General features: G+C 42.2%; 4 protein-coding genes across 4 annotated transcripts in view; 2 read left to right on the forward strand and 2 right to left on the reverse strand.

Moving 5' to 3' along the window:
• Nucleotides 1-4,164, reverse strand: part of reep1 (receptor accessory protein 1) — a 6,850-nt gene extending 2,686 nt beyond the window's left edge. The window contains exons 1-6 of the mRNA XM_017418615.3: nt 3,681-4,164; nt 1,872-1,944; nt 1,719-1,795; nt 1,483-1,603; nt 1,004-1,117; nt 717-876 (exon numbers count right to left, since the gene is read on the reverse strand). Coding sequence (XP_017274104.2) covers nt 717-876; nt 1,004-1,117; nt 1,483-1,603; nt 1,719-1,795; nt 1,872-1,944; nt 3,681-3,931 — 796 coding nt within the window. The 5' untranslated portion in view covers nt 3,932-4,164. The remainder of the gene's footprint in view (nt 1-716; nt 877-1,003; nt 1,118-1,482; nt 1,604-1,718; nt 1,796-1,871; nt 1,945-3,680) is intronic.
• A 1,302-nt stretch (nt 4,165-5,466) lies between these two features.
• Nucleotides 5,467-8,239, reverse strand: chmp3 (charged multivesicular body protein 3). Its single transcript, XM_017411158.3, has 6 exons — nt 8,195-8,239; nt 7,698-7,758; nt 7,045-7,224; nt 6,787-6,908; nt 6,538-6,652; nt 5,467-6,394 (listed from the first exon to the last, which is right to left on the reverse strand). Exons 1-6 carry the CDS (start codon nt 8,237-8,239, stop codon nt 6,255-6,257), a joined length of 663 nt encoding a protein of 220 aa, XP_017266647.1. The 3' UTR covers nt 5,467-6,254.
• Nucleotides 8,240-9,360: 1,121 nt separating this feature from the next.
• On the forward strand, nt 9,361-18,540 carry hspa4l (heat shock protein 4 like). Its single transcript, XM_017409884.3, has 19 exons — nt 9,361-9,731; nt 11,990-12,047; nt 12,172-12,312; nt 12,480-12,602; nt 12,680-12,779; nt 12,862-12,995; nt 13,080-13,324; nt 13,417-13,493; nt 13,894-14,045; nt 14,139-14,245; nt 15,336-15,469; nt 15,717-15,913; nt 16,045-16,110; nt 16,341-16,484; nt 16,673-16,798; nt 16,926-17,033; nt 17,144-17,263; nt 17,530-17,691; nt 17,788-18,540. The coding sequence occupies exons 1-19, from the start codon at nt 9,625-9,627 to the stop codon at nt 17,974-17,976; spliced, it is 2,490 nt and encodes an 829-aa protein (XP_017265373.1). The 5' UTR covers nt 9,361-9,624; the 3' UTR covers nt 17,977-18,540.
• Nucleotides 18,541-19,103: 563 nt separating this feature from the next.
• Nucleotides 19,104-24,930, forward strand: plk4 (polo-like kinase 4 (Drosophila)). Its single transcript, XM_017411835.3, has 15 exons — nt 19,104-19,335; nt 20,090-20,185; nt 20,492-20,587; nt 20,943-21,057; nt 21,179-22,154; nt 22,231-22,322; nt 22,402-22,745; nt 22,826-22,930; nt 23,038-23,140; nt 23,228-23,377; nt 23,461-23,689; nt 23,923-24,025; nt 24,131-24,268; nt 24,366-24,472; nt 24,549-24,930. The coding sequence occupies exons 1-15, from the start codon at nt 19,306-19,308 to the stop codon at nt 24,658-24,660; spliced, it is 2,796 nt and encodes a 931-aa protein (XP_017267324.1). The 5' UTR covers nt 19,104-19,305; the 3' UTR covers nt 24,661-24,930.
• The last annotated feature ends 60 nt before the right edge of the window (nt 24,931-24,990 follow it).

A 24,990-nucleotide genomic window follows, 5' to 3' on the forward strand; every position in this document is an offset into this window, starting at 1 on the left:
TTGCCATTGTTTTATTTTTTTTTGTTGTTGTTCTTTTTTTTTTTTACAAAGATAAGCTTTATGCTTAGTTTAACTGACACCTCGCGTAATCTCGGCGCTAAATAAGCTCGCTAACTGTGTTAATCCGCAGCTAAAATTAGTCCCCAACAAGATCCTGGACATTCTTGCAAACACGGTTGTCCGCTTTAAGGAAAGAACTGAGATATTCAGAATAATCAAGCAACATATATGAGACGAATTCATAAAACTTTACAGCCTTTACTGAAAGGTTAGGGCTGTAAAGAAGGTTAATAAAGGAATAAAACTACATAAAAACAAAACACACAACTGTGTCTTTGTGATGTTAACCCTGGAACAAATCCCCCCCCCCCAGCTACATGTGACTTTTGTCACAGGATGGTACCTCTGTCTGCCTTGTGAGATCAGACCTGATCCAAACAGGAAGGTAAGACTACGGTTAGGGGACCACTCAGGAAAGAAGCCGTACGGAACAATATATCTGGGCTTAAACAAGCCTGGACAGGAAGACAGATATCTACATGATGATATGTCGAAGCACAACCAGGCCGCAACAGATTAATAATGGCTGATGCCACCAGAGGAGCCATATTGAATGAAAATATTTGTGTTTTGAACATTATATTTAGTTGGAATAAATGCATTTTTGCTGGTTATAGGTCAGTTGAGTCTCAGTGGTTTTTAGGTTTTAGTCTTACCCTTGTAGCTCTCTGACTTGCTGCGGATTATGGGTCTGGTCCGGTGCTGAGCCACTGTAGGCTGGGCCATGCCAGGTCCAGAACTAACTGGGTCAGACTGGTAGGACGACAGGTCCTGCATGCTGAAACTCCTTAGTCTGTCCGACAGGACGCCTTGGCCCTAGACCAGAAACACGCAGCTTTCAGTTTAACCTTTAGTTATTACACACAGTTCTACAGCTTGACTACAATAAGGGCTTGTTGTGCTTGCAGGTCGGGACAGAACAAATGTGCCGAGTCTGCGTTACCTTTGTTGCAGCCATGACTGCGGCTGTGGCTGCAACGTTCAGGCCTTTCCTACCGAAATGCACCAGGGTGTCGTAGCTTTTGTCTTTTGCTTGGCAGATGTACTCATCGATGTCCTGGAAGAACACGAACGCACAAGCGTTATTTCCGTCTCGCTATCGCACGAGTAAAAGCTGTTTCTTACTGACCTTCTGACCTTAATGAGAAACTCATAGCAAGGAAAAGAAAGGGCAGGGACAAAGGAAAGGCACCGTGGCATTTCCTCTCACTTGTTCAGCAAACACATTTTTCAACAGCTAAAATGTGAAAGAAAATTTGCACAAAGGCAACTTTTGTTTGCTCCGTAGACCGTTACTCAGCACCGAACTCTATTAGTCACGAAAAAACATGCAGAGAGCCTTGACTGAATACGCTGGCTTACTTTTCTTTAGCTACGCCAGAGAAAACAAAGGAAGATCCAACACAGGAAAGAGGATTTCACCTTTTCTTTTGAGGAAAGCGTGGGATGGACGAACTTCCTGTAGAGCACGCTGGAGCCCTTCGTGTACGGCGACAGGAGCCACACCACAAAGGCTATCTTTAGTTCGTAGTAGAAAGGAAGCCTGCAATGGCAAAAACACAGCAGTGTGGAAAATAAATACACAATGAAGCACAATTTGTAAGCTGTTTTCCTTGAAGCACCCAAATCATTTCTGCCAAATATCAAAGGTCACTTACCAACAAAGAAACATGTCTGTAAATACCTCCACCGTTGTGAAAAGGGCAAATATTATCCAGTACATCATCCATTTTACCTGTAAAAATCAATCATTAATGTTGTAAGAACACTATAATAAGTAATAGTGGTTTTATGTTTAAAGATGTACTCACATATTCTTTCACATCTTTTGTCTTCACAGCTTTATAAGATGAGTATGCGGGGTATAATGTACCAAAAACGAGTCTAATAAAAAACACAGAAAATATTTAAGAAAAATAAAAAAAACACAAAGACAATCGCAAATCGCAAGTGTTTGAGCGGAAGCTGCTTATCATTATCACCCAAAGATGGAAAAGGTGCTGTTGCTTGTGACGAGCAGCTGAGGCTCAGTGATTAGAGCAGTCGTCGGAGGTTCGATTCCACCTGAATTGTCCCTTGGCAGGACACTGAACCCCTCACTGCCTCCGATGTGCCCCATCGGTGTATGAATGTGATCTGAAGCACTGATTGGACTCTAAAGGATGATTTGTTCAGATTAGCTTTGTAGAGATGTAGCAGAGTGCTGTGTGGATGGGTAAATGAGGGCACAGATTGTGTTGTAAAGCACTTTGAGTGGCCTGGTTGGCTAGAAAGGAGCTATACGAGTACAATCAATTTACTGTTTAATTATTAAGAACTGATGAGACTCAGTTTTAAAGGAAAATGTTTTCATGTTTTCGTTTACTCTGTATATTCTGAGTGTATGAAGGGGACGGTCGGCTACTGTTCAGCAGCCAAGCTCTTTTCCTAAAAGGCACGGCTATCGTAACTGTTTCAATGAACACAGGAACTGGTTTGGCATTGTTTTGCTGAAATAAGCAAGGCCTCGGTTATTGCGGGCTACAAGAGAGTCACGTTCCCCCGAAATCGATTCGACTCCATGAGCTGCCAGGCTGGCAGAGTGTTCAATGAACTTACACGTGTTGTCATTTTCCCTTAATTTTGTATTCATTTGCAGCAGACACCTGTGCTGTGAGGTTCCCAGACAGAGGAGGAGGAGGAGGGGTGGGGGGACCCTGATACAACCAGGCCACAGCTGTGAGAGCAAACCGATCAGATTACTGACCCACATCACGTTGCGAGACTAGGGGCCCGGCCAGTTAACAGTTTAGGAAAGACAAGGACACTCAGAATATCAGCCTAACCTCCTCTCCTGGAGCTGCATGGGAGTCGAACTGACCTGCGGCGACAAGCTGAGGAGGTCCAGCATGTAACGGGATCTTGTAATCTAAATTTATTCCCCCTCTATTTTAAGGTTCACAGCCTGCTGCTGGGAGAATCCACACAGGGTGCAGTTTTGCTGATTTGTGCAGACAAAAGAAGCCATGCGGGGATGCAGCTGGTTGATGTTTAAACACGAGGGAATGTGGACAGTTTTATGACACGAATAAGTGTTGCACTGTAATAAGAGAAGGCTTGACCCATCCCTTTTGTTTTTCTGCCAATATGGGACATCAACACTGAGGGCTGCTCCTGCTCAAATGACGTTTGGGCTTTTGGCTATAAAAGAGGCTCACATAAATCTGACTCACTTAGTCATGCAGTGGATGGTAACACAACGCGTCACGCCTTTTGTCCGTTTTGGGGGAATAAAATTAATAATAATAAAAATGCAATTGATCAACACAAAGAAGCAGAGCAGCCTACAGGTCCACGGGCCTGCTCCAGTCTTCCTGCTGAAACAACAAAGTAGAATCCTGTATTAAACGTGGCGGATCAGTCAGAATTGAACAGGCCGTCACCTGATCTCCTCACATTGACGTCTGACTCTGATTAAAACGGGATGTGGATGAAATTGCTGAGAGGGGGCGCTCGGAAAGCGCGCACCCTCTGATCCGCCTCACCCGCAGCGATCCAAATCCTTCACGCGTGACAAATAATACTAGATCAAAAGAATTTAAAATAAAAATAAAATAAATACAAATAAAATGAAGACTTACACCACAAGTCTCGAGATGATCCAGGAGACCATTGCGCTGGAGAGGCGACAGGACGCGTCCTGTCTGCGGGGAGGAGTTTCCTCCAGATGACAGGCGGCGGCGTCCGGACGCACACAGGCGGCAACGTGATGCGGGATAAACACGCAGCTCTTGTCCATAGATGGCAGTGTTGCATTGCGCAGGCAGCGCGAGCGCACTGGCTGGGATGTGTGTGTTTGGATGTGTTGATTGCGTGCAGCACAGTGGAACATTGTTATAAGACCAGGGGGACAGTAACACTCCCAGTTGCGCACAACTTATAACACAGGACTGTACACACTAAAAACTGCTGGGAGGTTTAAATAACTCCAGGTTAAAGCTCTTAAATACTGGGTCAACAAGTTGGCTTTGTTAACATTAGCACCAACCCAGGATGTAATAATCTAATAACTTAATTTGTTTGTTTTTTTCTTTTTAACCCAACTTTTTGGTTAGCTTCTGATCAACAGATTAGTCATTTTAACCCAATTTCTGGGGAGAAAACTTAACAAGTTATGCTGGGTCAAACTCATAACCCAACCCTGGTGAGTTAACACTACCCAGGGTTGGCTAGGTCCAGTTTTTACCCAGTTTTTACAAATTGGGTTGTTATTAATCCAGCTGTTTTTAGTGTGTAGCTCGATTAAAGGCCAAACAAGAGCTTTACTTGATTGATGATTCACAATTTCAAGCAAAATTCATACAAGAACTGATACTTCTCAGCCAGTTCTTTTAGTGCAATGTAAAAATCAAAATGTCAAACAAAATGATTAAAAGAAATGTCATTTTTGACATAAACGGGACCACTTTACCAAATAAAAACTACATATTATCCTTAATGGTAGCTTTAAGGTACTAAAATATAAAGCTAAGCATAAAAAAGGTTATTCTCAATTATATCAAATGATGCAGTTTGAAAGAGTTACACTGTTACATAAGCTCATCATGTTAGTCAACCAGAATAAAAACAACTTATTCCTGATTTAATAAAATGTATACCAAGAGTTCATTGCTCCCTTTTAGAAGATGTCACACAGCTCACATTCTTTTAGTGCACCAGCCTACGTACAGGATAGGATTTCAAGGAAAGCTGAGTGAAAAGACTGAAAAGGGATGAGAATTCGCCTGACCTAGAGGCTGAGAACAGCTGTATTATTAGAGCTCCAGCACCTTGGCTTACAGAGGGAAGCCAAAGAGCAAGATTGAGGTTTGGTTACAGTACAACAAAAGCTGCTGAGGGGAAAGCTGAGCCTGGCAGAAACTTAATCTGTTTGCACATTTTAAAAGGCAAGTGAATGTTCAAAACATGGTGGACCCGAGGTGTGCTACATCTCAGAAAGTATTTACACTTCTGCTAAACAAAAACTTTAATCAGCGTTGAGTAACATGATATACTCTGCTTACATGTAAGAGTAAATAAAAATATCTGTGGTCAATATTAACATGTAAGAGGCCCCAAAGGGTAAGCTGATAAAAAAATATAAATTTAGATCTTAATAAATAAACTCTGTGCATCTTTAAAGACTGGTAGCTTGTTTTATTTGTCGAACAAGCGGTAAATAGCTGGTGCTGTACACTTTCCGACCTGCTGAGTGGGCTGTTGCTGTCTGGCAGACTCACATTTCCCAAAGGCATTTTTTCCTGATGAGAAAAGACCAAACATGAAGTGTTTGTCAGGAAGGAAGGACATAACGTACAGCAGGCAGAAACAGAAACAACAAATACAGCTTATCCAGAACTGTCACTTTTCTTAAAAGTTTATTAGTTGTTTTTTTTTTGTCCATTAACATAGAAAACTCGTACACACAATACTCAACAATACATAGATTCTCCGGCAACCGTTTATTTTTTTTCCCCCCCATTTCCTCTGCATCTTTTTTTGGATAAAGAACTCAAATGCGGTGTATGAAGAAGCACTTAACGAGCTGAGTGTTAAAGCAAACATGGGGGGGGGGACAGTACGCGTGCGTTTTATGCTGAGTGTGCTTAACGTTTACGGCCACATACAGAACAAACAGCTTCTGACTGTACTGTAGATTAACTACCACAAGCAAAATCTGCCCATCACCTCTAGTGTTTCAGCTGCTGTAGGTTAATTAGTGATGAAGTGAACAGAAGTTGCATATAGGAAGGTAAAAGCACTGCTGACTGGTGATCTACTGTATGACAAGATTTATCAACAGCTACTCAGTCACTTGTTTGGATCATAAATACCCATATACGTCCATAAGAGTCCACACATTTAGAACAAAACAAGAAAAATAAGCACAGTAGGCACAGAAGGCTTTTCATACGTACATTATTTACACTTTTCTTAACCTTCTGGTTGACTTTGGATAATACAGACACACCTAGAGCCACCCCAGATAATAGATGACAAAAAACAAACCACCTTTTTTATGCTGAATTTGAAATAAAAAGCTGTCATAGCACAATGTTAACCCCGAGTGATTATGTGAAATTATAGCAAGAAGCGGGGGATGTTCAGTTCTGTGAACATTGCACCAGAATAGTCTCTGTCCTCGTGCGAGCTGACTCCAACAGGGGCGATTCACCTTAGCTCCTCAGCGCTTCTAGCCTTGACTGCATCGCTTCCATGTCCTCCTCTGACTCATCCTCCGAGGCAGCAGCTGCTGCAGGGGGCTGCAAATCTGGCAGGGCATCTGTGACTTTGCTCGGAGCTTTGCCAAGGGCACCTGACGAAGCAAATGGAACCAAAGGCTTTTAGTTTCATCCTAATACAATCAGCTTTTACGGTTCAGGCTAAAAAAAAAAAAAAAAAAACACATGCCTTACAACAAAACACGTGTGTTTAGAAGTTTTATTTAAAGATCTTCACCTGCAGTAATCTCAAAGAGGATCTTGTCAACTTCCTCCTCCGCTGCTTCCTCCATCTCCTCTTCATCTTCCATGCTCTCAAATGTGTCTTCCAGCATTTCTTCAATGATTCCAGCCTGAAAGAAGGACAAGTATAGGTGACACCATAGTTACCTTTTATTACAGAGAACTGAAATAATTAAGAAGCTATGCCTAATCAGAGTCAGCCATGGCATTCTAGCTTTTGTGGTAGCTTGATGATGCCGCTTACCTTCATCATCTCTTTAGATAACTCCCTCATGGTGGCCTGGATCTCTGGGATTTTGACCAGACTCTGCATGGCTTTCATGACCTCTGTGCTCTTCTGCAGGGCCCCAGCTACACGAACCACAGCTAAAAAAAAAAAAAACCCAGACAAATCCATCTTTTCACTTAAAGATCAGAACATACAATTTGATGACAGAGGAGAAGACCGATTAGATAAACCTTCCCCGATGTCTAAAGGCCATGGTTGCACTTCCGCACTCACCAAGTTGGTTCTTCATACTGAGAAGCACAGAGTTCATTTGGGCTTTGGAGGCGTAAAGTTTTGAAACGGCCCGCTTTGACTGGATCATCTCCTTTGCAAGTATCACACAAACGTCTTTCTGGCCTTTTTTGGCAGCATCTTTGATGGATCGTTTAACTTTTTCTTCTTCTCTTTGAATATCTGAAAACAAAAGAATTAAATTACAAAACAACATGAAGACAAATGTACTTAACCCATGTTCATGTAATACATGTAATGCTTGAAGACAGCTCCAAATTTTCAAAATAAAACAGGATGTATATTCTCATGTGATGACTAATTGGACTGATTTATATAAATACCACATTATCTAACTTAATTATTTTGGATTTATTGGTCTACTTTTAGGACTTGTGTAAACATTAAAGATTTGTGTCAGAGGAAATTGTGAAGTCCTCACAAGCTTTAAATAATCACAAACTAACTAATAAGTCACTGTTTATAGTCAATTATTAATGATACCCAGATATAATAAATTGTTTTGTTGTTGTTGTTGTTTTACTCCTAGATACCCCAATTAAGCTTTCTTTCCTGTGTGATTTAAGAAGTACTTCGAATCGGCGTGAAGGTAAATTTCTGAGTGAATGCAAACATTAAAAAGTATGTAACCTTACCTCGAATTTGTCTGTCGATCACTCTCATTTCCTTTCTAATTTTTAGAGACCACTCGTTGATCTGTAACGACACATTAAAGCAGACACGACTGAGTTATTTTTCTTTAACAGTAAAGACATGTATTAATATATGTCTCTACCAGCTGAACTTTGACAGATGAGCTGAACTGAACAGAATCCGGGTTTGTTTACATGGCTTCACAGGAGACAGGTTAGCACGCAGGCTAACTGGCACATGGCTCAGGTCATTGTGTAGACGACAGACTAACTATTCAAAAATAGCATTAAGAATTATGTAGCTTAACGTCACGGAGACTGATGACTCATTTTCAGCTGGAATCGGGTCGGTTTTCCAGGTAGCAGACATACAACGTACAGAACGGACAAGCTAACGACAGCTAACGTTAGCTAGCCTAGCTAAAAACACCCCCTCGTTTTGATCTTAATACGAGCAAAACAATAAACGACAGCTCTGGTGTCCCACATACAACACTCACCAAATCCTTTGGTGGCTTTTCAGGTGTTCTACCGAACAACCCCATTGTGACGACAAGGTTTAAACTTTAAAGCCAAGCCTAGCTAAGCTGCCTGACTGAAACTCGCTGGCTAGACGAACTTGTTCAACAAACACTTCCTGTTCGCTCTTGAGGTGGAACTGACGGGCCGCGTCCAAACATGAAAAAACCTTCAGTCCATATGGTTCTCAGCAGTGAAACAGACGCCGAGATACTAAGGTTAAGTTGAAATGGAACGAGACACATAGACGCAAATAAAATGTGCGTTTAAAACACAAATAACTACATCAAAAAATAATACAGAAATAAATTGACGATTTTCCAAGTGAGTGTGTCTTAAAGTCTTGAGTGAACATTTATTCCTATTTATTTAGCTTCCAATGAGCCAGACTTTTTTGTAATTTTTAAAGTGGTTTTGAGAATTATTATTTTAGATTTTCGGAAAGTATTTCATATAGTTTAGTTTTTTTGGATTTTGGGTGCTTTTTCACTAATTTTAGCATTTTTTTCACCAAACATTTAACTTGTTTGCTGTCATTGTGTCATTGTCAGAAGAACTAGACCAAAAATGAGGTGTAAAAAGTAGCCGAATTCCAAAATTTTATGCAAAGCTTCTGAAAGCCTGGAGAAACATTGATCATATACACTTTAGAAGATTACAACAAAATCTGACTTCAAAACAAAATAAATAGAATTGTTTAAAACTTTTGCACAGTACTGCAAATGAACAAAATAATCTGAAATGTAATTTAATCAAAAATATATGTAGTATAGGCTATTTTAAATTGTATTCTTTATTACAATTTCACTTTTTTGTTATTTATTACTTTTATTCTATCAGATATAGACTTACTATGGAAACTTCAGGTTCTTATCAAGTATTTCATTTATGACAGCTGCTTTTTTTGTTTGTTTTTTGAGGCACGTGAAGAAAAAAAAATCTACCTGCCAGGTTGAATTCAGGGTAAACGTGCCCACAGCAGCTGTGACGTATTAACACGCGCCCCTCCTTTCAAGGGGGTTCTAGATTCTTCTGTGACCGATTCGTTGCTGCGCCAATCACCTTCGGACTCCGGCTGTGCCACAGCCAATCAGGGACGTCGGTGGGCGGGCTCAAGGAGCATCCCGTCAGTCAGAGCCGCTAGGTGACGTTAGGGCCGCCTAGGAGTAGGAGAATCCGCTCTGGACACCATCGCTCCCGGGGATTACACTGAATGAGTCTGCTATATCCAGCCCGACTTACATAAGAGCTAGTAACTCAAATAGTCCACCTTCAGAAAGCGCAGCTTTGTTTTGCAAACCAGGAGGCTTAATCGCATTTATTTCGGACTGACATTGTAATTTGTTTTATTTATTTATTTATCGTTGTCATTGTAAGATAACTTAAAGAGGTCAAATTAGGAGCGCTCATAATGTCAGTGGTTGGCATTGATGTGGGTTTCCAGAACTGTTACGTGGCCGTGGCCAGGAGCGGAGGCATTGAGACGGTCGCCAACGAATACAGCGACAGATGCACACCGTGAGTATTGAGGGTTTGACAGCTCGTTACGCAACGCACGCGACCGAGAGCGCGCTGGCTGAGCGGTGTGTGGCGGTCAGTCAGGAAGGGCGGACGGTGGGAGCGATGGGCCCTTGTAGAGAGTTGGTTTTATTCCCTGCCACAGAGCAGGTGATCCTAAAATGAAAGCCCTGCTGCTTCTGTTTCTTACACTCTCCCTTTACAGACATGCTGTCCTCTGATGACCACTTCTCTGGCTGCGACAAACTTATCCGAGTCAGGCGTCCTAAAGGGAGATGGTGTTATTTATTTATTTATCTTAGCTGTAATGGATTACTATGACACAGTGACATTGCGTTTGTTATAGCAGAAAAGCTACATCTTTTATGACCCAGCCCCCCAAAATGTAAACAAATCAGCCCTTTTTAGGATGCCATAATTTATTATTCCTAACCAGGTACCCAGCAGCCTCTGGCTCAGCCGCCTGCTGCAGGGATGTGCAGCTGCACAAGAGATGAGAGGATATTTTTGTGGCAAGGTGAAACCAGGGAGTGCCTTGGCACTGTCAGTCACAGAGAAATGCCTCTCAACTATTAAAACAAAAACAGCAGACACCTGTTAAAAAACAAACAGAGCGCTTGTGATGCTTTTTTAGTTTCTCATTTCGTCCAAGCAGAACTTAATGTTGAAGGTGAACTGATTTGTCTCACTGCCCTAGTTTGTGGTTTCTCGCTCAGACTCCCTCGTGGCTCTCCTTTAATCTCAGCGCGTCACATTTCTGTTTAAACGATTCAGTTCAGTCAGGGACGCCGTGCAGTCGTCCCATCTATTAACCTAATTTTGAAAACGTTGGGACATTGTGCAAAATGTAAATGAAAACAGAATGCAATGATCCACATATCTCATAAACAAATATTTCATCCACAATGGAACATAGTAAACATATATATTAAATGTTGAAACTAAGAAATCGTAACTTTTGGGTGGGGGGGTAAGGTAATTTTGAATTTGATAGCAGCCACACATCTCAAGAAAGTAGAGACAAGGTCACTGTGAAGGATCCCCTCTTCTTTTAACAACAATCTGTAAACATCTAGGACCTGAGGAGAGCAGCTGCTGGAGGTTTTGGAGGGAATATTGCCCCATTCTTGTCTGATGTAGGACTCTAGCTGCTTAACAGTCCTGAGAGCAGATGTTGTTCTAAAACTTGTATACACTTGTTTGCATTCAATCAATCATTGATTCATACAGCCCTGTACACAACCTGTTAAGGTGACCAAAGTGCTTTACAATTAAAAATATTAGAAAGACATGGCATAAAACCATTAAAGCAGACAAAAAGGCAAGCAAAAATGTAGGAAAGAATCATAAGAACAAAATCAGGAATAGAAGGATGCAGTGCTAGTTACTATTGAGAGCTAACCATGCCCATGCCAGATGCATTAATGCATCTCCATACCATCAGAGAGGCATGCTTTTGAACTCTGTGCTGACCACAGACTAAGGTTTCCTGTCCTCTTTAGTCTGGTTTCTAGAACAAATTCCAAATTATGATTTGTCTGACCACAGAACAGTTCTCCTCTTCACCTCAGTCCATTTTAAATGACCTTTGACCCAGAGAAGATGACAGCATTTCTGGATGGTGTTCACATCTGGCTTCTTCTCTGCCTGATAGAGCTTTAAGCAGCATTAATGGATGGCACGGTGAACTGTGTTTACAGACAGGGATCTGTGGAAGTGTCCCTGAGTCCATGCAGTGATGTCCAGAACAGAACCAGACCTGTTTTTAATGCAGCGGCCCCTGAGGGCCCCAAGGTCATGGGCATCTAATTGACTTACAGCTTTGACCTTGAATTCTTGAATTCTTTTGATGATTTATATACTTTAGATGATAGGACATTGAAAGTGTTTCCAATGTTATGTTGAGGAACATTATTCTGAAACTGTTCCACTATTTTTAGTCATAGTTTTTCACAGATAGGTGAACCTCTGCCCATCTTTACTTCTGAGAGACTCAGCCGCTCTAAAATCCTCTTTTTTTATACCCAGTCCTCTTAGTGACCTGTTGCTCATTAACCTAAATGCTCCTCCAGCTGTTTCTCCTTCGTAAAACTTAGTTTTACAGACTCTTGTTGCCCCCGTCTCGTCTTTTTTCAGATGTAAAAAAAAATGTAGTCAACAAATAGTACAATTTCTTAGTTCGAACATTTAATATGTGTTCCATTATGATTAAAATATGGGTTAGTGTTGTACACTAATGTGTTTGATCACATTTTTAGGGCTTGTGTTTCTCTGGCCTCCAAAAATCGCATGATTGGAAATGCAGCCAAGAGTCAGGTGAGCTCACCCAATAGGGTTTTTGTTTTGTCCTTATTTCTACATTCACATAGTTTTTATTGACATTTTGAAGTCCATTTTTGATCTCTTACTTTTTGTTCTCTCTCTTTTTTTAAAATATCAGATTATAACTAATTTCAAAAACACAGTGCACGGCTTCAAAAAGTTCCACGGGAGAGCATTTGATGATCCATTCGTCCAAGCAGAAAAAAACAAACTGCCTTACAGCTTACACAAGCTGGCCAATGGAAGCGCTGGAATTAAGGTGAAGTACTTTCTCACTTCCAGCACCTTTTCTCGCCTTGTCTGCTGCTGTTCCTGCACATCTCTGTCCTTTCTTAATTAAGCCGCGATGCTGAGCACGGAGAGTCAGTTTGGTGTCCTTTGGCTGGCGTTTTCCGCCCACCTCATCTTTTTTCCTTTCGTCTGCAGGTCCGTTATCTGGACGAGGAGAAGGTGTTCACAGTGGAGCAGATCAGCGGGATGCTGCTCACCAAGCTGAGGGAGACGTCAGAGAGCGCGCTAAAGAAGCCCGTGGTGGACTGCGTCATCTCTGTGAGTGACAAAAAAAAAAATCAGCTGAACGGGCGCACGCAGGAAGTGCAACTAAGCTCTGGTTTGTGGCTCCGCAGGTCCCAAGTTTTTTCACAGACGCTGAAAGACGGTCAGTCCTCGATGCAACTCAGATTGCAGGGCTGAACTGTTTGCGGCTGATCAATGACACCACGGCAGGTCTGTGCTCTCAAATGTTTCTAAAATGATGCATCGTTTTATGTATAAAATAATCGCTGATACATACTTTTATTATCAACAGTGGCTTTGGCTTATGGGATTTACAAACAAGACCTCCCGACTCCAGAAGAAAAGCCAAGAAATGTAGTTTTTGTAGACATGGGACACTCATCATTTCAGGTTTCAATCACTGCCTTCAACAAAGGCAAACTCAAAGTGAGCCTTTCCCTTTTTCTGTCTGAAAACACATCTATATTTCTTGTTTCAAGCACGAGATCAGCCATCCATGTCATTTGTCAGGTCCTCGCCACAGCGTTCGACCCGTACCTCGGCGGGCGTAATTTTGACGAAGCACTGGTTGATCACTTCTGCGAGGCGTTCAAGGCCAAATACAAGCTGAGCGTGAGGGACAATCCGAGAGCTTTGCTTCGGCTCCACCAGGAGTGCGAGAAGCTGAAGAAGCTCATGAGCGGCAACTCCTCTGACCTGCCTCTGAACATAGAGTGCTTCATGAACGACATTGACGTCTCCAGCAAGTTGAACAGGTCACTCATGTCTGTCTTATTGCTTCCCCGTTTTCATAATACACCTCTAATGTGGGAATCTGTCCTAAATCTTTCTTATTTGTGACCTGCAGGGCACAGTTTGAAGAAATGTGTGCTCAGTACTTGGCGAAGGTGGAGGTGCCGCTGAAAGCAGCCTTTGAACAATCAAGTATGTACCTCAGATTTGTCTGAAATCTGTCATCTCAATATTGTGTAAATTAAAGACCCAGCATTCCTTGCCAGAGTTTCAGACTGAGATGATCTTATGACGAGGGATGATGTGTGATACCACAAGATGCCACTTTCAGTATGTGTTGTGAATGACTCTCAGCTATTAACACATATAATTTTAGCTCAGTGTCTGCAAAATTGACTGAGCTACAGACATTTCTGTGTTTTTTAAGGCCATTTGGTAGCCAACTTGAATTTGGGTTGACTCAAAAAATTAATCAGCTGTTTTTGCACATTAAATGATAATTTACTGCACATCTCATTAAATTCATTCAGTGGTTCAACAGATATTTTGGTAACAGACGCGTGAACACAGTTTGTTTTTGTTTTTTTGTCAGAGTTGAGCCGGGAGGAAATCTATGCAGTGGAGATAGTTGGAGGAGCTACGAGAATCCCGGCCATCAAAGAGAGAATCTCCAAATTTTTCTGCAAAGACATCAGCACCACTCTGAATGCCGACGAAGCTGTGGCGCGAGGCTGCGCACTTCAGGTACGGCTCTTTGCTGACGCCATTATGTGTCGGGAAACTCGCTCAAACTGCGCGGTTAACGTGCGTCTGTTTGTGTGCTTTGTTCGGACGCAGTGCGCAATTTTGTCTCCAGCGTTTAAGGTGCGAGAGTTCTCCATCACCGATGTGGTTCCCTTTCCTATTACTCTGCGCTGGAAGTCCCCAACAGAGGATGGACGGGGGTAAAAACATGAGCCGGTGACACAAACAAACGAGAGGAACTACGTTTTATTGTTAAAATGCAGAGTGAAGGCTGAGCGCTGAATGACTGCTGAAAAAGCTAAAAGAAGCAGAACACTAGCTAAAAGCTAAAGGAGCAAAACACTAACTAAAAGCTCAAAGTAAAAAAAGATTAGCAGAGTAGCAAAAGACTATCTAGACACTAAAATGAGCAAAAGGCTAGTTAAAAGATAATAGGAGCAAAATACTAGCTTAAAAGGTAGAAGGAGCACAATATTAGCTAAAAGCCAAAAGTAGCAAAATGTAGCTGAAAGCTAACAAAATGATAGCCATAAGCTAAAAGTAGTTAAAAGCTAGCTAAAAGCAGCAAAAGGCTGGCTAAAAGCTAAAGTAGCAGAAGGTCAGCTAAAAGCTAAAAGTATCAAAGGATAACGTAGCATCAGGCTAGCTACAATCTAATTGAGCAAAAGGTTAGTAGATTAGCAAAAGGCTAGCTAGAAGCTAAAACGATATTAGATGATATGTTTTTATGTTTCTGGAACTGATGTTGTTGCCTTTTTGGCCTTGCAAAAAGAGATCTTTTAATCTCAACGAGAATCACCAGGTTAAACGAAGGTTAAATAAATAAATAATAATAAAGTAACAAAAGGGTTTCAAAAAGCTAAAAGTGTAAAACGAAACCTAAAACCAAAATAAGACAAATTAGAGCCTGTTTACTGAAGCAGATTTCAAAGAGAACAATGTTTTTAATGTTTTTAAAGGATATGAAGAGATCTCTGTAGTATAAATAGTTGTAAATAAAAGTAAATATTTTGAGAAGTATCAAATTTACAAAAACTAGAAGTCACACCTCACATCTCCTGAATGAGCTAAACGTTTTGATATACGAGCAGCTAAAACAGCACGAAGTAATTGTTAATTAGATTACTAAACAAAAACAGGACAACAATAGTTCAAACGCAGAATCAGCAGTCACACAAACAGCACTTTGTAGTTGTTAATTAGGAAATTAAGCCACCAGCGCTAAAACACAAAAAATGCTGACTGTGATTTATTTTCCAAACCCTGACTTTGCTTTTCCTTTTGTCACAGAGAGTGCGAGGTGTTTAGCAAGAATCACGCTGCTCCTTTTTCCAAAGTGATAACCTTCCACAAGAAGGAACCCTTTGACCTGGAGGCGTTCTACAGCAGCCCCCAGGAGCTCCCTTACCCCGACCACAGAATAGGTAACGATGCTAATTCTGCTCGTCGGAGCTCTCTTTTACACAAACAGGCCGATCTACAGCAGTTTCAGAACCAGACAGTGATTAAAAATAAGCCTTGCACAGATGGGTTGCAGTGACTCAACCATCCTCTCAGTCGGGATGTCAGTTTTTTTTTTTCAGCTTCCACTCGTCTGAACTGCAGTCACTGAAGCAGCAGAACGACCTGCTCACTTTTTTTTTTCTTTTCTTTTCCTTATGTTGTTGCCAGGTTGCTTCTCGGTGCAGAACGTGGTCCCCCAGCCAGACGGGGACAGTTCCAAAGTCAAAGTCAAAGTGCGCGTCAACATTCACGGCATCTTCAGCGTGTCCAGCGCGTCGCTGATCGAGAAGCTGAAAGGAGAGGGAGAGGAAATGCAAATCGAGTCCGAGCCAGTGCTGCAGAATGAAGGCAGAGCAGAGGAGCAGGTGAGATAATAACCTACACAGCTCCATCCTGTTTTTGTAAACAAAGCTGCTTGAATTACACTTTCAGTTCAGCTGAAATGTAAAAAGATGTAATTTAAGTTGTATGAAATAACCAGTGTGTTGTGATTTAGACCAAAATGCAGGTGGACCAGGAAGGTCAAAGCCAGGGCAGCCAACAGAATGAGGACAGTGCTAAGGTTAGTTGGGTTTCTTTTTAGGGAACAGAGAACCACATCTAAATAGTGTTTTTCTTGAATGTACAAGACAATGCTGATGTTTAAACAGACACTGACTTTTAGTGTTTGATTAGTTTGTACGTAGCAATCATTTACAGATTTTCTCTCAGGAGTATTTAGCCTGCAGAAGTAGATGAGCGTCAGACTTGCTAATGGCATGGTTTCCTGTATGTTTTGCTTTCTGGTTTCAGGAAGGGGCAGCTGGAGAAATGCAGGATCCATCAGCAGGAGGAAGCAAGCCAAAAGTCAAGGTGAAGAGCATTGATCTTCCCATTGTGGCCAACAACATTCGGCAGCTGGACAGTGACGTTCTCATTAACTTTGTGGATTATGAGGTGAGAGCAGCCGCTGGTCTCTGAGCACCAGACTTCAGTTTTATCACCAAACGGACATTTCCTGATTCAGGCGTCACGGCAAAGCCACAACTCACAGCAGATTATTTTATAACTGTAGAGGTTATATAAGCCATTACTTCATATTTAGCTCTTTTTGATGTTTTCAATGTTTTGCCTTTTCCTCGCAGCGTCAAATGATCAGCCAGGACAAACTGGTGAAAGAAGTGAATGATGCTAAAAATGCTGTGGAGGAATACGTCTATGAGCTGCGGGAGAAACTCTGCGGGATTTATCAAAACTACATCACCGAAGAGGTAACTTCCACCCTTTTTTTAAATTATGTACCTCCACAAAAACAGCTACACTGATGTAATGAACACAATTATAACAAAGAAGATTTACAGAGAGTCTGATTTTCTGGCGTCTGGGTTTTACCGACAGGACGGTAACCGTCTGACGCTGATGCTGGAGGACACAGAGAACTGGCTGTACGAGGATGGAGAGGACCAACCAAAGCAAGTCTACGAGGAGAAGCTGGGCGCGCTCAAGGTTCACCTTCATGTCTTCATTTATTACAAGGCCGTTCAGTTACAAACATAAGGACATCTGTAGTTTCAAAGAGGCAACACTCATTTATAATAGATGTTGTGACTTTGCAGAGGTTTGGTCAGCCTATTCAGGACCGGCACAGAGAGAATGAAGACAGACCCAGAGCTTTTGAGGAGCTGGGAAAGAAACTGCAGCTCTACATGAAGTTTGTAGATTCCTACAGACAGAAGGTAAACACTCTCCAATTGCTTATAACTTAAAAAATCTCTATTAACAGGCAGTTTATGTTTTCTAAATTTGTCTTTTTAAGTAAAAGTCTCCATTGTGGTTCAAAACTAATATGTATATGTTGGAAATGTTGGTTTATTATAATTTTCTTAAATATTTTGTTAAATTTATTGAACTGGTTATAAATGGTAGTTTAGGTAAAAGTGATGAAATTGAGATTTCTCAGTGATTTTTTATTTTATTTCCATTTGTTTATTCTTTTTTATAGGATGAGCGTTTTGTGCATTTAGGTCCAGACGAAGTCAGCACCGTGGAGAAGTGTGTGAGCGAAAGCATGGGCTGGATGAACAACAAGATGAATGCACAGAGCAAACTTGCAATAACTCAAGACCCAGTGGTTAAAGTAGCAGACATCATTGCAAAAATCCAGGTACATGAACGTCTATTAATCATGTAACTGTTGCCACACACGAATGAGGTTTAATAAAAGTGCTCATTTGGCTTCGCCGCCTTATTTCCAAACCAGGAGCTGGAAGACGTTTGTAATCCGGTGGTCAACAGGCCAAAGCCCACCGTGGAGGAACCCCCTGAAGTGAACGATCAAAACAGCGGAGCTCATAATGGTCCAACATCGAAACAAGAAGCAGAAGGCCAGGGAGACGTGAAGGGGAGCCAGCACACGAAGGCCGGCACAAAAGAGATGCAAATGGACTAAAGATTCGCCCCTAACTGCGTTTACCATCACTCACTGTTTAGACTGTAGCAAAAGAAATACCCGGGACCATTTCTCAGCTCTCACCAGCCACTTGAGTGGATTTGTTTTTGTGTCATTTTCCAGTGGACTTCACCTTCTGAGGAGTTAAAGTTCACCCTATCATTCCGATGTGTGACAGTGCTGTGCTTTATTCTCTCCAGGTCTGACATAGTACCTAAGAAATTAAAGAATTTTGCAATTTATTTGATTCTGATTGTGACATAAAGTTGTTTCGTTTGTACTAGAATGGTATGCTTTGTGTTTACATTCCATATTATTTTTAAGCATCTAGTAACATCAGTTCCTTTAATTAGTACTATTCAAGAAATTGCTATACCGAAACAATACTCAACAGTCCAAATAATCTACATGTACCTGTATTTAATGAGTTGATGCCAGTGTTTAGAACTTGTAAATATTATTTTAGTAAATAAAAGCATCCTAAATAAAGAGTACATTTTTAAGGTTAAATTGGAAATGCTTAAAAACACCATGTTTTTTTTTAAATTAAATGGCGTGTGACTACTTCTTTATGTTTTCTTGCCTTTTTAAAACTTAAAGTATGGAATGTAAAGATGGCTCAAATAAACACATCTGTCTATCAGGCTAAAAATTCTTAACTCTAAAACTTTGATTTTTAACAAATTAAACATCACATCAAAATGATCACATCAGGACCACAGCCAGGTCTTGGTTAGTTTATTGAATAAGAACAAAACTGTTAATTAAAAACAAACAACTAATATACCAGGATATTACTAACATCTTAATCTCTATTAATACATTAAATAATACAGGTAGTTTTGTTACTTACAAACAGGAAATTTTGATAAAATCGGCTGAAGATCACTTGAAGTTTGTTAACACAAAACGCATAACTTTATATTTCCTATATGTAGACTAAATTGAATAAATAAAATACTTAATGGAGCACTCAAGTGTTCAAATTTAACAAAATCAAAAATCATGAAGACATTTTAAGCAAATATATGAATAATAATTTTTTAAATAAACATTTAAATCTTATTTAGTGTTTTTCTAATTGTGTACGGCACCTTTAAATGGGTGCGTGGCCACTCGATTGTTGTCAAGTGACGTAGCACGTTACGCAGCCACGGAGTAACGGGCGGATATTTTCAAAATGGAAGAAATGACAAAGTTTTGGAGGGGAACCGGAGAACTGCGTGTATTTACGCCCTGAGAACCCTTTCGTCAGCTCTCCATGCGCTCTGCCGACCGGGGAACATTTTTTCCAGCCTGCATGCATCCGAAAGGACAGAACCCGGCACGATGAGCCTCTCGATCGGCGACAAAATCGAGGTGAGCTCCTTTTGTTAGGCTAACGCCCAAACAAGCTAACGTTGACCCGGAGTGAACGCGTTAAAAGGCTCTGTTGAGTTAACTGTATCTGTATCTATAAGCATTTAAAGCGAAGTAATTGACTTAAGTTGTTACAACTAACAGATATAATATAATATAATTTCTAAAATAAGCTGTGTAGATACTAGAAAAGCTAACGTAAACTGTGCTGCTATACACGCCATCATCGCAGGCTATGGTTTTAACTTCTTAATATATTCTCGGAACATGTCTGCCCATATTTCTTTGCCTTTACCTGGGTGTGAAAGCCCCAGGCTCCTTTGGGACATCAGTGCATCAGTTTGGCACCCCAACATGCTGCTTGGAAACGGCGTCCCCATCAGCGGGAGTGAAGCCGGGATAATTAGAGGTTTTGGTTGGCCAGATGATGGCGTCAGGTGCTGCTGGCTTGTTTGACAGTTGCTGGTTTGTTGTGCCGTGACTTCATCCCCCCACCTTCCCGGTGTCGTTAGTGGCCGCGTTGTTCTAATAAACACCCAGCATGTCGCAGGCTAGAGTGACGATGTTGGATCGAATTCCGCTCTTTTTCTTTCAAAACACCTCTGCTGACAGCCGGGACAGCAGAGATGAGAAGGAAAGGGTCTCAAACACTGAAGAGCTGAGGATTGAGGTATCTGTTGTCGAAGATCCTGCCTCATGGAGGATCTAATGGGGCAAAGATCAGCTGAATGTAATGCTCTGTGTTTGTCTTTAGGATTTTAAGGTCCTCACCCTCCTTGGCAAAGGCTCCTTTGCTTGTGTCTACCGGGCAAAATCAGTCAAGACTGGCGTGGAGGTTGCTATCAAAATGGTAAGATCATTTGTGTCTTTCTCAGGCTGCTTTCTCTGAAATGTAGATATTTTCAGTCAGAGGCTGTAAACAGCAGCTGACGGTTGGAAGCATAAACTGCACCATGTTGGGTTATTACACCTTATGTACCTCCCTTGGGCTTTTTGTGGTCCCTCAGCGCCACGAAACCAGGGTCTTAGTAGTTCACTGCCCTTATGTCAAACAGATTGGCTCAACGGATACACTCTGCAGTACAACCGTCCCATGTTGCGCGCCAATCCTACGGGAAGCAGGGGTGTAATTATCTCTTGTTGTTCCCATCTGCAGATTGACAAAAAAGCCATGCACAAAGCAGGTATGGTTCAGCGTGTGGCAAATGAGGTGGAGATTCACTGCCGACTCAAACATCCTTCTATACTTGAGGTAACGTTGGCAGGCTGCTGCTGGTTTTGGCATTAAAACACTGTTTTCTTGTAATAAACTACTCTAGGTTTGTTATCATTTATGTGTTTGTTTTCTGTTGTATGCATGCACTTTCATAATGCAGATCAGACACACAATCTACTGGAATGAAAGCACATGCCACTAACTGTAGTGTCCGCATACTTTAGAGTAATTTTGTATAGCGTTATGATCACTACCTGTTTTACTTTTTTAAATTAAATTTATTGTTTGAGCGTTTCTGATCCACATCAGCAACCTGGAAACTGAAATCTAGATACAGGTATTCCATATTTTGCTTGCCCGTGAATTTATTTTACATCATGTGTTTTTAAAGCTCTACAACTACTTTGAGGACAGCAACTATGTGTATTTGGTGTTGGAGATGTGCCACAATGGAGAGATGAGTCGGTACCTTAAAGAGCGAAAGGTGCCTTTCTCTGAGGATGAAGGTCAGGCAGAAATTTATTTAAAACTATAAATAAATAGGATTTCTGTTGTTGTTGATGTTTTGTCAGCTTTGTGGTTGGTTTGCCTTTAATTTTTTAAATTATTATTTTTTTTGTTCCACAGCAAGACATTTCATGCATCAGATAATTAAAGGAATGCTTTATTTACATACTCATGGCATCCTGCACCGTGATCTGACGCTGTCCAATCTTCTGCTGACGAGCAACATGAACATTAAGATAGCAGATTTTGGCCTCGCCACTCAGCTCAAGCTACCAAACGAGAAGCACTTCACCATGTGTGGGACACCCAACTACATCTCCCCAGAGGTGGCGACCCGCAGCGCACATGGCCTGGAGTCGGATGTCTGGTCGCTGGGGTGCATGTTCTACGCCTTCTTGATGGGCCGCCCCCCGTTTGACACGGACACAGTCAAGCACACTTTGTCTAAAGTGGTTCTTGGGGACTATGAGATGCCGACCCACGTTTCTTTAGAAGCTCAGGACTTGATCCATCAGCTGCTGCAGAAAGACCCCGCCCAGCGGCCCAGCCTCTCCGCAGTGCTGGACCACCCGTTCATGACCCAGAGTCTGCTGGTCAGGACCAAAGAGCTGAGGCTGGGGGATGACGGGTCCATGGACAGCGGCATTGCTACCATCTCGACAGCTTGCACCTCCTCCACCTCAGCCAGCAGTGGCACTCGGCTCCAAAGGCGAACCAAGCACATGATTGGTTCAGCTCTGCCCAATCGCATGATGCCAAGTCTTCTGCATCAGCCTAACAGCGCCTGCTTTGAGGAGGGAGACCAGCGGCACCAACAGTACGCACCTGACAGTTATTCCAGAGATGGCAGGAGCAGAGCTGTTTATGGTGGAGAGGGTGGGCAGCCTCATTCCCGCTTCCTGAGGCGAGCTCACTCATCAGATCGCTGCAGTTCTGCCGCAGCAGGACAGACTTCATCTCAGGCTGAGCTGGGGAGATGTCACTCAGAGGAGACTCTGGCCAGTGTAGGACTGCCCGTCTTCCCCACCTCCTCCACTCCGCACACATTCTCAGAGCACGGCAGGCTTCCCTCCCCTCCTGTCAAACAATCTGCAAAGTGAGAAATCTGTCTGTTTAAGATCTTTTCTTTTAACATATTAATGGGATTAACAGATGTTCTTGTTTTGTTTCAGTTCTGGTTATTTATCAGCAACAGAGATGATACATCCATCAAACTTACAATTTCAGGACATGGAGGGAGTTTCTAACTGGCTTAATAACGAAGGTAAAATTGGCCGTTCTTCGTGTGTTCAGTTGCTCGTAAAGTTGAATTTGATTTAACAAATATGTTTTGTTTTTCCCAGCTCTGGGACAGATGCACACAGACGGCAGCACTCACAGCAGTAGCGGCAGCTTCCACAGCAGCAGGGGACCTTTAGGGGTTCACAGTTCCTGGTCAGAGCCCCTGGGTCGAGGCGCGCACCCTCACCACAACCAGCACCACCCGCATAACCAGCTTCCCTCCAGCGCCGACTCATACAGGGAGAACAGCCCCGGAGCAGATTTCCAGCCTTTCCACAGCAGGGAGTTGAAGCTTCCTGCATCCAAACCCAGCACAGACAAGAAGAAGAAAACACTGAGAGACACAGTCCCACCTCTGTGTGCGTCCAGACTCAAGCCTATCAGACAGAAGACCAAAAACGCAGTTGTAAGATTTTGCACACAGTTATTTTTGTTTGTTTTTGTTAGAGCAGTTGAGATGCCTAACTTTGAATTTCGGCCTTCCAGGTGAGCATCCTGGACAGTGGTGAAGTGTGCATGGAGTTGTTAAAATCCCAAACTGGGCAAGAAAGGGTCAAAGAAGTCCTACGGATTTCCTGTGATGGCTCAATGGTACTATTACTGTTTTTGCACTGAGAAAAACATGCAGGAAGTCAACAAATACGGACTGGGTACATGATGGCATATGAACTGTACCTTAATATTATCATTTATTCCAGGTGACAATATACCAGCCTAACGGCGGAAAGGGTTTTCCTGTGCTGGACTGCCCTCCAGCTCCACCAGAGGATATTCTCATCTGCAGCTACGAGGACCTTCCAGGTATTTAAATGGAGATGCCACGCCCCAAAAATGTTGGCTGATTTAAAATAAGCTGTCATGATTCATAAAAATGTTTTTTTTTCTCAGAGAAATACTGGAAGAAGTACCAATATGCCTCCAAGTTTGTGCAGCTTGTGAAATCCAAGACGCCTAAAGTGACGCTTTACACTAAATATGCTAAAGTGATGCTGATGGAGAACTCCCCCAACGCAGACCTTGAAGTTTGCTTTTACGACGGTGAGCCAAGAGATGCGTTGTAAACACGAGATTCCCACCAAAACGGCGGCTGGACTGAGCCTTTCTTTGTCTGTGTCGTGCAGGAGCGAAAACCCACAAGACATCAGAACTGGTGCGAGTCGTGGAAAAGAGCGGGAAGTCGTACACCGTGAAGGGGGAGGTGGGGCTGAGTGGTCTGAGTCCAGAGAGCAGGACGTATGTGGAGTTATCTGATGAAGGCCATAGCATGTGTTTGTCACTAGAGGCCGCTATTGCAGCAGAGGAGCAGCGGAGCCCCAACAAAGTCCCTTTTTTCCCCATAACTATTGGCAGGTGAGAGAAATACTCTTCCTGTCTTAATGGTATGAATGCTGATTCAGAACTCACACTGCTGTTTTCATGTTTAAAATGTCTTATGCACATCGTTTTTGACATCCCATGTCTTTTCATGCAGCGTTTTTTGTTTAGTCTCATTTTGCACATTTTAACACTCGGCGTTCACACAGAAAATGCCAATTTCTTTTTTCTTTTTTTTTAAACGACTTGTCATGTCTTATTCCTCACAGGAGACCTGCCAGCTCAGACTCTCCGTCCTTAGTGCCCGTGGCCTCGCAGCAGGCGCCTCAGGATGCAGCTTCACCTCCTAAACCTCCACAAATCACTCCTTCAGTAAGTGCCTCAGCCTACAGGATCCACAAACAGGCTTCTCGGTGTAATTTGACAGATTTATTTGGAGTTATTATTTGTAAAATGTCTGAAAACGTTTGTTTCCAGATGATTTCCTACGACGGGTCTGATTTCACCACAGCCAGCCTGAGTAAGAAATGCTCTCCGCTGCAGCAGGACTTGGCTCAGAGCGCAGGGAAGGTGGTGAAGTCAATATTTGTGCCCAATGTTGGATGGGCATCACAGGTACTGGATTCACAATTTAACCTAATGCTCTGCTGTCGAAGATTTGATTTATTTGTTTTAATAACGACTGGGTTTGTTTGTTCTTTTCACCCTGAAGCTGACGAGTGGGGAGGTGTGGGTGCAGTTTAACGACGGCTCTCAGCTGGTGGTTCAGGCAGGAGTTTCCTGCATCACGTACACGTCTCCAGACGGGAGGATAACCAGGTAAAAGATCTGAACGCTGATGTCGCCGTCCCCTCCGACGTTTCGGCACTGGCGTTAAGAAGTGTCCTCTCCGCAGGTATAAGGAGAACGAGAAGCTGCCGGAGCACGTCAAGGAGAAGCTGCACTGTCTGTCGACGATTCTCGGCCTGCTGGCAAACCGGACAGCACGTCACCCCCCGACTCATTAAACACTTGCAGCAGAGCCCTGAAAGTAGCATTATTAATTTCCCTTTATCACCTCATTTGTCTGCAGTCCCTGTAAATATACCTTCTATGTGTTGGTCAGTTTTACATGTACAGAGGATTATGAAAAGAGTTTTATTTTTGTTACCTGACTGTTGTATAGTGTCTAAAATAGCTCTGTTAGAAAAGCTTTTTTTACTTGCTTCATATCTATGAACTATGTGACTGATGGATGTGGATACAATAAACATCTGGAGGCTGAAGAATTTCAGAACCCATGTTTGTAGTTTCCTCTTTTAAACACTATCTTTACAATGAAAGAAATTAAAACTTAA

Source organism: Kryptolebias marmoratus, linkage group LG10, assembly GCF_001649575.2.
Source record: "Kryptolebias marmoratus isolate JLee-2015 linkage group LG10, ASM164957v2, whole genome shotgun sequence".
Classification (NCBI taxonomy): domain Eukaryota; kingdom Metazoa; phylum Chordata; class Actinopteri; order Cyprinodontiformes; family Rivulidae; genus Kryptolebias; species Kryptolebias marmoratus.